Source organism: Hirundo rustica, chromosome 24 (assembly GCF_015227805.2).
Source record: "Hirundo rustica isolate bHirRus1 chromosome 24, bHirRus1.pri.v3, whole genome shotgun sequence".
NCBI lineage: Eukaryota > Metazoa > Chordata > Aves > Passeriformes > Hirundinidae > Hirundo > Hirundo rustica.
In genome coordinates this window covers 3,898,294-3,915,462 of record NC_053473.1, presented here as the reverse complement: position 1 = coordinate 3,915,462, position 17,169 = coordinate 3,898,294, and the positions used below count along the sequence as shown (strand labels likewise).

The 17,169-nt window shown below is 50.0% G+C and overlaps 1 protein-coding gene across 14 annotated transcripts; it reads right to left on the bottom strand.

The window, feature by feature from the left end:
- Positions 1 to 1,959: 1,959 nt before the first annotated feature.
- NFYA (nuclear transcription factor Y subunit alpha) lies at positions 1,960 to 16,930 on the bottom strand. Of its 14 annotated transcripts, none has more exons than XM_040085472.1 (10): positions 16,815 to 16,930; positions 14,519 to 14,606; positions 12,445 to 12,531; positions 10,270 to 10,416; positions 8,869 to 9,000; positions 8,113 to 8,218; positions 7,520 to 7,686; positions 6,317 to 6,490; positions 5,892 to 5,993; positions 1,960 to 5,135 (listed from the first exon to the last, which is right to left on the bottom strand). In XM_040085472.1, the coding sequence occupies exons 2-10, from the start codon at positions 14,591 to 14,593 to the stop codon at positions 5,082 to 5,084; spliced, it is 1,044 nt and encodes a 347-aa protein (XP_039941406.1). In that variant the 5' UTR covers positions 14,594 to 14,606; positions 16,815 to 16,930; the 3' UTR covers positions 1,960 to 5,081. The 14 variants fall into 14 exon arrangements, with proteins under 14 accessions (XP_039941406.1, XP_039941409.1, XP_039941407.1 ...); XM_040085475.1 differs by having other exon boundaries at positions 12,445 to 12,528; XM_040085473.2 differs by lacking the exon at positions 16,815 to 16,930 and adding an exon at positions 16,241 to 16,462.
- Between the last annotated feature and the right edge of the window lie 239 nt (positions 16,931 to 17,169).

Sequence of the window (17,169 nt, the reverse complement as noted above, 5' to 3'; positions counted from 1 at the left end):
GTCAGTGCTGCCTGGTGAAAGAGACCAACCCCAGCTGACCACAACCACTTTCCAGGAGGCTGTAGAGAGTGATAAGGTCTCTGAATCTCCTTTTCTCCAGGCTGAACACCCCCAGCTCCCTCAGCTGTTCCTCACAGGGTTTGTGTTCCCAGCCCCTCACCAGCCTCGTTCCCTCCTCTGGACGCGCTCAAGCGTCTCAAAGTCCTCCCTAAACTGAGGGGACAGAACTGGACACAGCGCTTGAGGTGCAGCCTCACCTTCCCATCTTTTCTCTTCTTCCCACCTCCCTTCAAGCCCATCTTATTTATCTTCTGTCTTCCTTTTCTTTCTCCCTCTTTTCTTTCTTTCCTTTCTATTTTCTTCCTTCCCCAGCTCTCTGAGGGCCTTGCTCTGAGCCCTCCCCTCTCCCCACACGCCGCCATCTTGAGGCACCGCCTCATCCCCAAGGCAGAACCGCAGGCCAGGACGGAGGATCCTGCTCCCAGGGAACCCCCACAGCAGGAGCACCTCCGAGGGGACACCCCGCTGTCCCTCCATCCCCTCAGCACCCACAGCCCGACCCTGGGGCCGCAGGAGCAGCACCCGTGGGCAGCAATAGGGTGCGATGGGGCTGAGGGGAGGCAAAATGGCCGTGCTGGTCCCACAGGGCATGGGGTGAGGGCAGGGGGGGTCCGGCCACCTTGAACGGGACAGGGATTGTCCGGCCACCTTGAAAGGGACAGGGATTGTCCAGCCATGCTGGGTGAGGGCAGGGGCTGTTTCGACTCTTTTAGGGTGTGGAGGTGCAGGGGTTTTGTTTGGCCACACCAGGTCAGGGCAAGGGCTGTCCGGCCATCCCTGCGGTCAGAACAGGGCTGTCCAGGACAGGCCATGTTGGTCAAGGACAAGGAGTGTCCAGCCACATCAGGTCAGGGCAGAGGGTCAGGACAGGAGCTCTCCGGCCGTCCCTGGGTCAGGACAGGAGCTCTTCAGCCATCCCTGGGTCAGGACAGGAGCACTCCGGCCGTCCCTGGGTCAGGACAGGAGCTCTCCGGCCGTCCCTGGGTCAGGACAGGAGCTCTTCAGCCATCCCAGGGTCAGGACAGGAGCTCTCCGGCCGTCCCTGGGTCAGGACAGGAGCTCTCCGGCCGTCCCTGGGTCAGGACAGGAGCTCTCCGGCCGTCCCTGGGTCAGGACAGGAGCTCTCCGGCCGTCCCTGGGTCAGGACAGGAGCTCTCCGGCCATCTCTGGGTCAGGACAGGAGCTCTCCGGCCATCTCTGGGTCAGGACAGGAGCTCTCCGGCCATCCCTGGGACAGGACAGGAGCTCTCCGGCCATCTCTGGGTCAGGACAGGAGCTCTCCGGCCATCTCTGGGTCAGGACAGGAGCTCTCCGGCCATCCCTGGGACAGGACAGGAGCTCTCCGGCCATCTCTGGGTCAGGACAGGAGCTCTCCGGCCATCCCTGGGACAGGACAGGAGCTCTCTGGCCGTCCCTGGGTCAGGACAGGAGCTCTTCAGCCATCCCTAGGTCAGGACAGGAGCTCTCCGGCCATCCCTGGGTCAGGACAGGAGCTCTCCGGCCATCCCAGGTCAGGACAGGAGCTCTCCGGCCATCCCTGGGTCAGGACAGGAGCTCTCCGGCCATCCCTGGGTCAGGACAGGAGCTCTCTGGCCATCTCTGGGTCAGGACAGGAGCTCTCCGGCCATCTCTGGGTCAGGACAGGAGCTCTCCGGCCATCTCTGGGTCAGGACAGGAGCTCTCCGGCCATCCCTGGGACAGGACAGGAGCTCTCCGGCCATCTCTGGGTCAGGACAGGAGCTCTCTGGCCATTCCGGGTCAGGACAGGAGCTCTCCGGCCGTCCCTGGGTCAGGACAGGAGCTCTCCGGCCATCCCTGGGGCAGGAGCTCTTTGGCTAACCCGAAGTCCCCCCCGGCCTCCCCAAACCCCATCACAACATCCCAACACAGAGCAAAAGCTTCTCAGTTTATAAATTTTATTAGCTGGAGAGTGTACACAGTACTTACAATTGCATCTATTAAAGACCAAAATACACTTGAAAAAATGCATCATATAAAAAAAATTAAAAACTTTGAACTATGTACAAACTTTGCCTGACATTATGTTAAGCTCAGGACCCTCCCATGCCCCTTCACCAAGTTTATTTTTCCCCTCTTTTTAACATGCAGGGCCTTAAAGCCATTTAGCATCACTTGAGGACCATTTTTTTTCCAAATCCTGTTCTTTACACTCCTATAAATCTGGGCTTTGATGGGTTTGATGCTTCATGGCTCTGGGTCAATCAAACACATTTCTCCCCAAGCCTCTTCTTTCATCCTCACCCACTCTTTAACTCACTCCTAAAGTCAAGTTTTTGCTCAAGTGTAGCCAATCTACAAAGAATTCTCATTTAATTACTAGGGAGGTTTGAACTGGACATGTCTCCAATTTTAACAATTTCCTGGGAAAAGAAATCAGATATTTTTGGTACCATGGTGTTGACTGCTGGCTCCAACCTCACCAAATAAACAAAACCTTCAGCAGTGATACACAGAACACAAAACAAATAAAAATATGACAGGAGCACTCGGGCTTTCACATCACTATTTAAAATATTAACAATAAGACTTTCTAGAACACAAATCCGTATTTCTTCACACACAACCTACAACAGTGGATCAGAGAACCTAGATATGAAGGGATATTGGGAAAAACTCTACAAGTTCTTTAAGAAAACTAATTACTCATTAAAAAAAAAAAAAAAATAATGAAACAGTATGTTAGAGCAATAATCTTGCTTCCCAAACTTCCAGCTCTCAAAAAGGTGTTGCAGGACAGAGATTTACCATCAACTGAAAAGCAAAAAACATCCTGGAGAGGCTCTTACTCCAGCACACAAATATTCCACCAACAAAATGTACAGATGCTGCAAAAAACCCTATTTACAGTAATGCTGCAAATCCAACTAAAATCCCTTAAGGAGAGTTCCTGAACTGGGGGAGACCCCAGGAAATGCTGTGTGAGGAAAACAGCTGGAACAGGCAAGGATTTAAGGCAGAAGCAACCAGAGGCCCTGACGGTGCAATGAATGTTAAAAATGCCCTTGAAATCATTAGAAATAAATCCTAATTAAGAGTTGCGAGCAGAGTGTCAGATTACTGGTCTAACTTAGGACAAAAATTGAAAGAAAGTAACTTTATTTGCCTGCCAGGAGCCAGGCCAGCTCCTCCTGCAGGTGTCCCTGGGTTTCCTTCCCAGCTCCAGCTGTGGGGAGGGACACGGAACCGGGATTCACACCAAGGAGCTGAGCTGCATTTAGAGATGCAGCTGCCAAATCCAAACCCCCTCTGCAGCTCCTCCTCGTCCTTCCACTGCCTCCCCAGGGCATCCTTACAGCTGGACAAGCTTCTTCTTCCTTCAGGACTGCCTGCTCACAACAAGGATCTGACACTTCTCTCTCCTCTCTCTCTCATACTCTTCAGGGTTAGTATTTTTCTTCCATCCAAAGGAAATAGAAATTTCCAGGCTCTGTTCTTTTGTATCCTTCCAGTCTTCAAAAACTTGCTGGTTTGTCTTTAGCCATAAGCTTCCAGTGTAAATGGGAAAACATGGGAGAAGGGAAAGGTAATTTTCAAGCTGCATTTTTGTGTCACTTGAAATCAGCATTCACTGAATTTAACCCTGTCTCACCCATCCTGGGCTGCATTTCCTCAAAAACTCCTCATTCTTCAGCTTCACCAGGCCAGGTTCACATTCACCTAGCAACATTCCCAACTCCAAACTTCACTGCTGCGATCCAGTTTGAACTACAGGACACAAAAACTGGAAAATCAGGGTGATCCCCAGAGCAGCTGTGTAAGTCATCAAGGTGGGACAGGACAGGAGTGGAATGGTGAGAAATCACCTGTTAAATGCTTTCAACTACTGCTCCCATCACCAAAATTCAAATTATAATAGGGCAGTATTACAATCTAAATTAAAGCTCCATTCTGTGGAGATGCTCAGCCCAAAGCCAGCTGCAGATCATGGAAAAATCCTGTTTTTTCGTAATGTAAATATTGCTCCTTCACTAAGTGCCACTTTTGTTTTTAAGAGCTTAATTTATAAAAAGCATGAAAGGTTCATCAGTATCTGCCTTCATCTGCTGAGTCCTTCAGGTACCTCAGGTTGCACTGCCCCAGCTGCTGCTGTCCCTCACTCTGGAACTGCAGAACTGATTCAGGCATCAGAAACTCCATCCCAACAACGGACAAGTGCCACCACTCTGACACCGAGGGTTCCACGTCTCTTGGAGGAACCACGGACTTCACTGGCAGGTGAGAAAGACTTAACAAAAACAAAAAAAAATCCTTTGGAAGAGACTCACTCAAAAGTTTCAATCCTTTTTATACTCGCATCCAGTTTTCTTCCAAAGCAACAAGTACTGGCAAGGAACATCCAAAATCACCCAGAGACCGATTTACTGACCCAATCCCTCCCCACACATCTCCCACCCCACTTGTAACAGAGACACAACACATCAAGTCCTGCATTAATCTTGACTATTTCTAGCATTGGCTGGATGGCTGAACCTTTCCCAGAGAAGAGCTTCTTTACACATTTACAAGGTGGAATTGAAAAGAATCCCCTTCAGTTTCTGCCAGGGTCGGAAGTGCAACAGCAGTGCCCAGCTCAGGGAAAACCAAGTCCAAAGGGGTGAGGAGTGGATGGAATAACAAATCTCTGCTGGGCAACACAGCCCTGTGGTGCAGCCATTCAGAGCTGCCTGGAGGAGCTGGAATCTGTCCCTGGACAGGGCTGAGCTGCACCAGCTACAGGGACTGAGGTGGGAAAATGAAGGAAAAACCAAAGGGACGAGCGCTCAGACTCCAGATTCCCTGTGCTGGATCAGGAGAGGGCACCAAGGAAATCTGAAAGGTTCTGTTTGTAGAGTTAAAACCTCAAGCACGTCCTCGACACGTGGTGCTTGCTCTGTGGAAAAGGACAGGCTGTGGCATGGAGATTGTCCCACTCCAGGATTCACTGGACACTCTGGGCAGGCAGGACAGGCTGGCAGGAGGGATGGGAATTCCCTTCAGGTGTTTTTCCCTGGAAGCAGGGGTTAGGAGACCCTGATCATCTGTGTCATCGCCTCTTCGTTGGTTTGACTTGGATCCTGCAGATGCAAAAGGAAATTCCACATTTTTCCATGAAGCAGAGAGAACCACACACAACTATCAGGACACTCCTGGCACTTTCCTTGATCTCCAAAAATGTCCTATTTTTCCTGCGTTTTACAGGCTGGGGACACAAAAATCCTAATACCTCAAAGAAAATTTTTGTTTCTGGTATTTAGGAAGACTTAGGACTGGTCTCATATTCAGGAATGATCTTAGCTCAACATAAGAAACACTCCCTAAAGGCACAGGACTGCTCTAAAGCACTGAGCAACCACAGAACCTGTTCATTCTACTCCATTGTGTCCCTTCCTTTGAAAAATGCCTTGCACCTTTTATGCAAATCAAGATGCAGCTAAGAATCAGATATTCCCATTTTTCAAATTTTCCATCAGATGTAAAGATAAAGATAAACCTTTAATTCACATCCTGAAAGAACACCCCAGTACCCAGCCAGAAAGGCTGGTTTACAAACAGAGAACATTTGTGTGCATTTATCTTGAAAACTACAAAGTGAACACACTTCTATCCATATTACTGTCATTTAATTCCTCAGGGCAAACATCCCCTGCTCTCCACAAGCAGTGCCAGGAGGTTTTATTCCCAATGCTTGCAATATATGTAAAGGCAGGGAGGGACAAGGGTCAGCAGCCAAGCCCACAAACCCAAACAAAGCAGCACAGACACCTCTGATGTGTGTCCTGAAGGGATTGAGGTGGGAAAATCAAAGGGGATTTGCCCCCAACCCCACTCACCTGCATGTGAGGGCTGTCCTTTTCCTTGGGGGAGAAGAAGCGGCCCCCCTCTCCCCGTTTCCTGGCCATGGCGTGCCGGTGCCGGGACTCGTGCAGGTATTTCTGCAGCGAGGGAAGGAGCAGGTGAGGGAGCAGCCACTCTTCCCACTCACTGCCTTCCCTGGGGTGATTCCCAGTCCCCATCCACCCCCTGCCCCACAGACACCGTGCTGACAGTCAGGGCACACTCACACAGCTCCAGACACTCCCAAAACCACAAAAGAAGTAGAATTAACCTCAAAGGACTTTAAAAAATTGTAGCTCATGAAGAAAAACATTGTAAAACTGAGGAACGCCGAGATTCTAACCCTTATTTTCCAGCCCAGGTGGGATTCCGTGCCTTTGTCAGAGAGCAACCCTGTGTTAGATCCCAGTTTTATTCTCACCCTTCTCTCTTTGGGGATTTTTCCCTCTGCTTCCAGCTTGGCCCGTGCCTGCCTCCTCTTCAGGATGCGGTGGTACTGCTTGGCATTGACATAGAGGGGCTCCTCCTCCAGCATCTCTGCTCCAGGCAAAGGGATCCTCTGGATGGCTGGGACTGAGCCAGCTCCAGGCACCATCTGTGCAGAGAACCTGGCTTTAGTTCTCACAGCTCAGCACACAAACTGAACGCAAAAATGTCATTAAAAACCCCAGTGTTGAAACAGAAAGTGGGCTTTGTTCAGGTAATGCAGCTACTTAAATGAAAAGGAGCCATATAGCCGTTCTCAAACTGCAGAACCAATTCAAACAAATCAATTCCCTATCAGTCCTGCTGGGTTTTCCTGATAAAAGGTAAAATTTCAATACAATTCCTTGCTGTTTCTCGGACAATTAAACAAACAGGATGTGGCTGGTGCTTCCCTTTCTTTTGGGTTATCTTTTATTTCAATTAGTTCATTTCAGAGCATCTCTAAGCCAGCATTGCAGAGCTGCTGACATCTAGTGGGGACCAACAACACTCAAAAGAACATTCAAAAGAAATAGGAATTGGCAGGAAAACCTCTATAAATGATGGACACAAATCCTAAGGGGGGATCCTCATGAAAACCAGAGGTGACTCAACCTATTCAAACTGTTGCTCATCAGCTCACATCTCAGTTTGAATTTCAGTTTCTAGATTTCTGAGCTGCTGTGGGAGAGAGAAAATCCAGAGCAAAGATCACAGCAGGATCCAGACCTCTGAAGCTGAAAATTCGTGTTGTTTAAACGATAAACTACCGGAACTTACAGAGATGCCTGACCAAGGTTCTGAATCTCAGATGAGTTTATCATGGAATCACAGGATGGTTTGGGTTGGAAGGGATCTTAAGGATCACCCAATTCCAACCATGGGCAGGGACAATTTCCACCATCCCAGGCTGCTCCAGCCTGGCCTTGGACACTTCCAGGGATGGAGCAACCACAGCTTCCCTGGGCAACCTGTGCCAGAGCCTCCCCACCCTCCAGGGAGGAATTCCTTCCCAATATCCCACCCAACCCTGCCCTTCCTTCGACTTAAAGCCATTCCCACCATCCCATCCCTACCCTTGTGAAAAATCCTGCTGGATTTGAGTACAAACACCTTAAAGCTCAGCCTCCAGAGGCTGCAGTGGGAATCTCACACCTACCATGACCATTCCCCCCGAATTGACCACGTTCCCAGCCACTGGCAGTGTCACCGTGACCGTCCCCTGGCCACTGCTGGTGGTGTTGGTGTTGGCTCCTGTTTGGACAATCTGGGCTCCAGCCAGGCTGGCTGCAGGAATGGTGATCATGCCTGTAACAGGGACTGTAACTTTAAGGAAGGTAGAACACGAAAGGAAAGGGAAAAAAAAAAAAAAGAAAAAGGAAAAGAAAAGAAAAAAAGAAAGAAAAACACGCACACAAAAAGAAGGGAACAGCATTAGTCCCACTTCTGTGTTTTACTCATTCATCCTTCCAAAACATGCAGAGAGTCAGGAAAAGTGTTGAAGTGAGGGACTAAATTCCATCAGAATTCCTAGTTTTTGCATTTGTAACCTCACTGTGAGTAACCACGTACTCCTGAGGTGGAAAAAGCAAAATTAAGGGGTTTTATTCTACCAGCCCTTGCCAGAGACAAGGAGATTTTTCTTTTTCTGGGGAAAGAAGCCCGGAGAGTGAATTCCTGCAGAGCACACAAACACCTCAATAAATAAAAAGCCTCTCCAAGAGGTGCCCTGGCTCCTGCCAGCCCTCCTACCTTGCTGCAGGATGGTGCCATCAGCATTCACAGGCTGGTACACGATGGTCTGGCCCTCAGCAGCCTGGGCAACCTGCTGGCCTTGCACTGCTATCTGCTGCTGGGTCTGAACAAAACAAAGAGCACAAAAACGTTACAAATTGCCTCTTTTTTCCAGCGTTTACAATTCCTGAATGAACACATGGTGCTTGAGGTGTTCCAGGTGTCTATTTCTGCTGCCTCATTAGCAGCGGTAAGAAATAGGCTGGAGCACAGAGCAAATACCTGGAGATCAAACACCTGAAGCACATGTAAGATGCTTTTTCTAACAGTTCAATAATGAAAATAACCCAATTTCTAGGTTTCCTGTCTCACTATGAAGATGTGAAAGAACTGGTCTGCTCCAAAATTCAATTTTGGCCCTAACCAAAAGCATCAGCAGAAACCCCAGGTGTGACTGGACTACTGCACACAATGGCCCAAGTATGGAATTAGCAATGCTTCATGTTTTCAAAATTCAACAAAGAGACAAAAAACAACCACGAACCAATAAAATACAGAAACACGATGGAGAAAAACATGCAATCTAATTTTTCTGCCCCAGAGTCATGTATGGAAAACTACAAAAACATGACACTTATTCTCGAGTTCTCCTCAACATTAATAATTCCTTTTTTTTTTTTTTTAAATTATTTTTACTTAACCACATCTTAAGTCATTTGTCAAGTTTCTCTTCCTGCTCCTCTGCAGAAAAGCCTTTCATGCTGGTGCAGTTACCTGTGTCTGGCCAGCAGTAACTGCAGTCTGGGGCTGCTGTATAATGATCTGCTGGGTCTGGCCCTGCTGCCCCTGTACCTGCACAGCCTGCCCACCTTGAATCTGAATCTGACCTGGCTGGACCAACTGAATCTGTGGAAGAAAGAGTCAGAAAGGAACATTAACTATGCCTCTGATTTCTCCCTCCTCGGCCTCAGCATGACCAAGTCATCTCTGAGGGTGATTTACTGTTGCACGGAAAAAGGAAGCAGCGAGTCTTCTCTTTTTCCAGTTGAAAATGAGGAGTTTTTTAATGGGTTGCTCCCTGTGACACAGCCACACGGGGCAGAGGGACCAGCGTGCTGTGTCACTGTGCTCCAGCAGTTCTGCACTGCTTACACAATAAATCACTCAGGAGAAATCAATTATTCACATCCACTGGGAACAGATAAGTCAGGTGGAAGAGGAGGACTAAGATTTAAGACGTCTGTGGGGTGTTAATTATCCAGCACTCAGAAGCACTTCTGGGATATATAAAGTTGTCCTCAGCTTTGCAGAGTCTTTCCACCACTGTGGAACATTCTTAGGTTAAAAAAAGAAGAGCTGGAATATGGTTTGAAGTTTGTGTTTAATAACACAGTTATGGATTTCCCTCCACCAACCAGACCAAGAAGAAACTCATACAAATTACAGTGGTTTTCAACAAAGGAAATATTAAATAAACCTCTCAAAACACCAAGACATCATTTGCCTTCCTGGACTGTGCTGGGTTCCTAAATCCCATCCTAAATCATCAGGACACTTTCATTATGCCATGGTTACAGTTCTTTGTTTTTCAGGAACACTTCAACCACCTCCTTAAATTTACCAACTGTCTTTTAAACATGTAATTACTTCCAAAAAAATCCATCTTCTATACCTCCTTCACTATTGCCTTCTGTGCAACAGGGATGTTTAAATTCCCCTTCAGCCATCACATATTAGAGGGGCTCAAGCACAAGTTACTCGCAAGCTTTCTTAAATAATTTTTTTTTTTTTTTAAATCCTCTTTCCGAGCCATAAAATTAAACAGGCACCAGATCCCCAACTACACTGCAAGGGCCAGATAAAACATCCCAACAAACAGAAATCCTGCTCTAGGGGAAGGCATCCCTGCCTATGGCAGGGCTGGGGCGACTGGATGAGCTTTAAGGTCTCGTCCAACCCAAACAATTCCACGATGAAAAACCCCGAACCAACCCAGCCGTGTTTTAGCACCGACCTAAAAGTCTCCCACCAGGCCATAAAACACAAAACCCGAGTCCACAAAGGACTTTCCCTCATTCCCAGCCCGCCAGAGCCACCGAGCCCCACGCCTCTGCCCGGTTTCGGGGCGCCGAGCAGAGCGCTGGCGGCAGTGGCAGGGTCCCCGCGGTGTCTCACCTGCTGCAGGCCCTGCGTGCCGGACACGGGCACCTGCATGATGGTCTGGCCCTGGCCCCCGGGCACGGCCTGCACCATGATGGGCTGGCCCGTGGAGGTGATCAGCTGGCCCCCGCTCACCTGCACCATCAGAGGCTGCCCCTGCACCTGGGAACAACAAGGCAACAATGAAAGCGCCGCCAGAGCAGCCCCGGAGCTCACCTGTGCGGGCAGAGGAGCTGGGAAACGGGCGCCAGCTCCGGGGTCCGGGATGTGCCGTGGGTTTAGTGAATGACCTGCTTCTCTTGCAGTCTGGTTGTTATAAAGCGTGAAAACCACGTTTTCCAGCCAACTGCCTTCATGCACAGCCCGAGAGCAAAGTGGGATAAAAACCTTCAGGATTCACCTCGCAATTACTGATTTTTAATTGAGGTTCCTACTGAGAGCTCTGTCCTGACAGGGAGGTTTCTGAGGTGGCTTCAGCTCTCTCCAATTTCATGCCTACAACATTTCCCATTTCCAAACTGACACGGAGTATGGGATGTGCTGAGATAAACCCTCCATGGTTATCAAGGGAAATTGTAACTGGAGCAACACAAAAGGGAGGAAAAGTCAAAAGTGGATGAGCAGCACCCACTTCTGGGCCCAAAAAGCCCAGAAATATAAATATAAATATAAATATAAATATAAATATAAATATAAATATAAATATAAATATAAATATGGCACAGGGTGCCCAGAGAAGCTATGGCTGCCCCTGGATCCCTGCAAATGTCCAAGGCCAGGCTGGATGGGGCTTGGAGCACCCTGGGATAGTGGAAAGTGTTGGGATTGGAACTGGGTGAGCTTTAAGGTCCCTTCCCACCCAAACCACTCTGGAATTCTGTGGTAACTTTGGCCTGAGAACCCCTGGACTCTTGGACCTGATATTTCTCTGGTTACTGGGAAAAAGGTCCATGAAAAGAAAAAGAGGAAAACCTCTCTGTCTGAACCCCCTCACCTGCCACGTCCCCAAATTCCCCAAACACATCTTGGAAAATGCTCTGCCTTCAAGGCCTAAATGCAAAATGAGTCTCATGAACTCGGGAATCACACGATCTGATTTGTTTAGGAACAAGAACATCACAATGTGCTAAAGTCACCCAGTTCCTGGGTTTCACACCCCAGAGGCGCGAGGAGCCAAATCCTGCCCTGGGAATTTGAGTTTCCAGGTCCCCACTCTGTCCCTCAGCCCCTGGATCACACAGGGAGGAGCATGCTCAGGTCAGCACAGAGATGCACAGGCAGCAGCACAATATCCAAGAAGCAGAAAGGAAAACAAGACATTCCAGGATTTTTGTTAATGAATCAGAGCAAGGCAAAACAGAAGGAAAAAAAAAAGAAATAAAGGGTGGGTAGAACATAACAACAACCAGAGGCCCCAGTGAGCCCAGCAATCCAAGTCAGGAAGTGTTTGAGATTTGAACTCGGAACATAAAAAATGCTGTGTTAATCCTGCACCTGGCAGGGCCATCCCAGCCCCCTGGAACCACTCTGCTCTGAAGAATTACAAACCAAACCAAACCAGAATTCTGAGTGCAAAACTGCTCTACAGCCTGGAAAGCCTGGCTGAGTTGAGGAAGTGGAGGCTGCAAGACAGGGAATATTTCACACAGAAACAAGATTCTCTCCAAACTGGGATGTACTTGCTGCTTGGATTCACGTGGCTCCTGGGTTTCCCTGTGTTGTTCACATGTAAAATAAGAAATTGGATCTCTCAGTGCCACAGAGGCCAACAGTTGTCCCCAGGTGCCCTCTCAGCCCCAGGTGAGAAGGTTCCACTGTCCAAGCTCAGGCTCTGGCACCACCTCGGTCTGTCTCATGCAGCGAAGGCAGAGCCCTCCTCAAGGAGGAGCTCAGAACCCTCATTTCCTCAGAATTACAGGAAATCTTTGGGGTTTATCTCAACTGTCACTTCCTCATTTTGGTGCTTTTAACTTTGAAGTCGCACTGAACCCCCAATTCCCTTCCAGAACTCCTGGCATGCGCCTGGGAACAGCTCCAACGCCACGGCAAACCCTACAGGCAGCACCCCGCAGAGATTCCTGCTCCACATCCCCCTGCTCCTCCTGGGAACCCTGGGAAAACACAGCATTAGATATGTGGTGCTGGGGAGGGTCATGCAGTGCTCAGAAACACAATCAGAGAGGTCACCACTACCTGGAGGGTCTGGACTTGCTGGCCTGAGGCCGATGCCACCTGGGCCTCAGTCTGCAGCTGGACAGCTGTGACACCTCCCTGCTGCTGGGAACAGGAACAGGGAGAGCTTGAAACACGGAAACGCACAACACACTGCTGGGACAGGGGGTGGGGTTCATACACGCTGCTCCAGGAACGGGAATTTTAGCAAACCCAAGGATGGAGTTCCCTGGAACTGCACGTGGCACTGCCAGGCTCCAACATCCAAACCCACAGGGAACAGGATGGGACATTTCGCAGGATTTCAAGCTCAAGTTTCAGGGGTTTATATTTGAAATTTCAGGCTTCAATATCCCAACTCACAGGGAACAGGAGGAAAAATGTTGCAGGATTTCAAGCTCAAGTTTCAGGGGTTTATATTTTGAAATTTCAGGCTTCAATATCCCAACTCACAGGGAACGGGAGGGAAAATTTTGCAGGATTTCAAGCTCAAGTTTCAGGGGTTTAGATTTTGAAGTTTCAGGCTTCAATATCCCAACTCACAGGGAACAGGAGGAAAAATGTTGCAGGATTTCAAGCTCAAGTTTCAGGGGTTTATATTTTGAAATTTCAGGCTTCAATATCCCAACTCACAGGGAGCAGGAGGGAAAATTCCGCAGGATTTCAAGCTCAAGTTTCAGGGGTTTATATTTTGAAATTTCAGGCTTCAATAATCCAACTCAAAGGGAACAGGAGGGAAATTTTTCAAGCTCAGTTTCAGGGTTTTAGTCTGTTCACTGCCCAGGTTTGGCAATGTGAAGGGTTCCAGATTTTGGGCACAATGGTTTGTCCCAACAAATCCTTCCTGCAGCACAGTCTGAGCTCATCCCTGCCACCCCTGTGTCACTGTCTGCCCACCAGTGACCCTGAGGGACAGTCTGGAGAAGCTGCAGGAGCAGGCAGAGCCTTTTCTATCTTTAGGCTCTTTGCTAAGAGTCCCAAAATACTCCCAGTAACTGTGTTAGCATGGGGAGATGAAGGACAGCTCCCTCCCAAGTGCTGCAACAGCCTGGTAAAACAACTTATTTTAGCAAAACGTTTCATGTCAGACACAGGCTTTAAGAAGCTGTACTGCAAATGAAAGCCAAGAGATGGTTTTATCTCCTTTTCACCTAGAAAATGTCAATAAACCAACGACATCTTTGGTTATCTGCTGCAAACAGGTAATACGGATAATCCTCAATATAAAATGTTTTAATCTCGAGTGCAATCTTGTTCTGGCTGAAAAAGTCAACTTCAGATAAACCCAGTGGAAGGATTTGGTCCCTACTGAGGGAAAAGTAGGGAAAGCAAAGTAGATCTCCCTGAAAACATCACCCAGTGGCTCAGCACGGCAAACCATCAACCCTCCTTGAACTAGAAGATGCCACAAAAATTCAGCAGCAGCTGAAAAACACATCCCCCAAATCTGAATGTGGAAAGTTTAACAGCCAAAATCAGTAAGGACTCAAAACTCAGCCTTGGTATTTTGCACATGGAAGCATGAACTTTGTTGTGGGATGGATGAGTTCGTCCAAAGCTCCACAGTTGGTTTAATTCCTGCTCTGTGTGTTTGTTTTGCTCCACCTGTTGTCCTGAAACAAAGAACCTCTATAAAAGTTCATTTGATAAAGCTGGAGGAAACCTCTATGGGCTTGAACAAAACCTATTTCAGCTCTGGGGGAATTTTCCTTGTGGACAGCTGATTGTTCCTGTTAATATCCTGTTTCCTCCATTTTCAGAGATGTGTAAATATATTTTTACGTATCTTTACATTTTACTTTCCCCATGTCACCACCATTTTGCAAACTCCCTGCTACACCGAAATTTGGTCACTTGTACACCTGCAATTTAATTTTATGTAATTTTCTGTATTTTATATAAAAATTTATAAATTTTATTTTTAAGATATAGTAAATGTATTTTAAAAACCACATTTCCTCTGACTTCCAGGCAGGTGCCACCAGCGCCCAGGTGACAGAAATCAGGTGACCAGGTACCCAGGAGGATCAGGATTGTGCTGCTGTGCCCCTCTGAGGGGTGCAAAGGGCTCCCACATCCCCCCATTCCGTACCTGCTGCTGGATCTGCCCCGCCTGCACCACGATCTGCTCCGTGGAGCTGCTGCTGTTGGCCGTGTACTGCTCCATGGTGCCTCAGCCCCTGCAAGACAAGCAAAAATCAGGCGATCTGCTGTCCCCAGGCTGGGGAATTCCCATTCTCCCCCAGCAGCAGCAAAGCTGGAGCTGCCCCAGGGCAGAGCTCTCCCAGAGCTGCTCCATCTCAGCAATAAAGAGTTGGCACTTCAGGCACATCCAGCCTGAATGAGCAGCACATCCACCTCAATTCTGTCCCAAATTTCACAGCCTCCACCAGTTCTCTGAGTCTGCACATGCTGGGCTCCAGCCAGGTGCCCACACATGGGAATGTCACTGCTGGAAAACCTCAGGAAATGCAACCTTTAGGTGTGAAACCAAACTGCACTTCAAGAACTCAGCCGAGCCGTGAAGGCTTCTCTCCTTCCCCCACTACACACCACGCTCTCCTCGCTTTCCTTCCCTCTCCTCCTACTCTCATGGAATGGTTTGGGCGGGAAGGGACATCGAGGATCATCCAGTGCCACCCCCTGCCATGGGCAGCGACATCTTCAACCATCCCAGGCTGCTCCAACCTGGCCTTGGACACTTCCAGGGATCCAGGGGCAGCCACAGCTGCTAATTCTAACCCTCATCCAGAGCCTCCCCACCCTCACAGGGAGGAATCTGGTCTCTAAGTATTTATATACTCAAATATACCCTTCATGTATTTTGGGAACCACCAGCAGATTTCCCAGCACCCCCACCCTCTCGCTGCCTCTCACTGCTTGGCCCTTTCCCTGCACACATCAACAGCACCGTGCTGAAATAAAAACATCTTTTCCCGGCCACTGCTCCTCTCCTCACTGGCCCAACAACAGCACAATTCCTACTGCAGTGAGGTGTTCGATTTATGCCACGACTGAACAAGTTCCTGTTACACTGCTGAAAGAAAACACAGCCTGGAACTTTTATTTTCCAAGTCTAAAGTAACAAAACTTCCGGCTCCGTCAATTTTTTAAGGAATGCTGGCTGGATTAAGTCATGGACTCCCTGTACCCGTTGCTGTGGTTACTGCTGCTGTTTGAGCTCCATCCTTTGCCCACTTCCTGAGACTTTTTCACAGCCAGAATAAAAAAAAAAAAAAAAAAAAAATTCTTTCTGAAAATGCTGCTGTCAGGTTCTCATTTCAATTTTACACTGGATACTTCATTTCTGTCTAATATTAAAATCTTTAATTAAAACATTAACAGCTCTGTAATCCCAACACTCTGCAGCAGCTGCCCAAAGTTCTGGACAAGGTTCTACCAGTGCTGGATCCGCACCCTCCAAAGGATTATCTCACCCCCTTCATTAAACACAAAGTTAAACATTAAAGCTCAGGGATCAATCAGTGGCAGAGGATGGCAGCTCCTCCCCCAGGGAGCTCATGGGCAGCTCCTCCTCACCGGGAATGCTCTGGGAAACGAGGGAGTTCCAGTTCCAGCAGCAGATATTTATATAAAGACTACATATATTAAAAATATACTGAGTTGTACGGGACTCATCAAACTCCTAGCCCTGCACAAGACAGCTCCAAAAACATATACAAATACTTATATATATGCATACATAATTTATATAAATGTATCTGCACCAGGAACAATTTCCTCAACAACCAACCCACACCGAGAGCAAACCAGTGCCATGAACAACCCGGGAGCCCCAGAGCATCCCTTGTACCGCGTCCCAGCCCGGAGCAGAGCCCCTGAACGGGCAGAGCCGGTGCGGTTCCCGTGGGATCCCGCCGCTCCAAGGACACGGCGGAGCCGCCCGCCCACACGCCGAGCGGGATTTAACTCGGGGGCGGTCAGAGCGCGACATGTGGAGCGCAGCTTTAGCTGCGGACTCCTCGTGGAGCCTAGGCGTGACCCGGGGCTGTCGTTTCACTGCGGGAAGCCCCGGCCCCGGGGTCTCGGTGCGCTCGAGCCGCTGGCCGCCCCGAGCAGCGACATCTGGGGAGGCGGCACCGCGCACGGCGGGACCGGACGGGGCAGCCCGAGCCCCTCTGCCAGCGGGGAGGCTCCCGGGGAGGGCGGGGCGCCGCGGGCTCCACCGGGGGAAGAGACCGGGCCCCGCTGCGGCGCTCGGCGCCGCTCCCCGGCCCGGCCGCGGAGCACCCGACCCCGCCGCTCGCAGCCCGGCTCGGCCCCGCTCGCCCCGCGGCCCCGGCCCCGGTTCCCCCCTCAGCCCCTGAGTGGCCGCGGCCCCGCCAATCCCGGCGCGCGGGGGCTCCATATTGGCCGCTCGCGCTCACCGTGCCGCGCTGCCCGGTCCGCGCCCCGCGCTGATTGGCTCCGCCGCGGGGCCCCGAAGCCCAATCAGCGCCCGCACTCGCCCGCCGCGCAAAATGGCGCCCAACCGCGGACAAAGGGGGCGAGGGGCGGGGCCCCGCCCGGCCGCGGCCGCCCAACCGCGCGCCTCGCCCTGCCCGGCGCCGCTGCGCCTGCGCGGGAGCCGTGGCGCGCGCGCGCGGGACGGGACGCGCCCAGCCCCAGGGTCCGCCCCCTGCCCGGAATGTTCTGGGCCGGGACCGTGGAGAGGGTCCGCCCGCGCGCGCGGAGCGGCGCCGCCGCCATGTTGTGTGGGGCCGTACCGCCATGTTGTGTGGG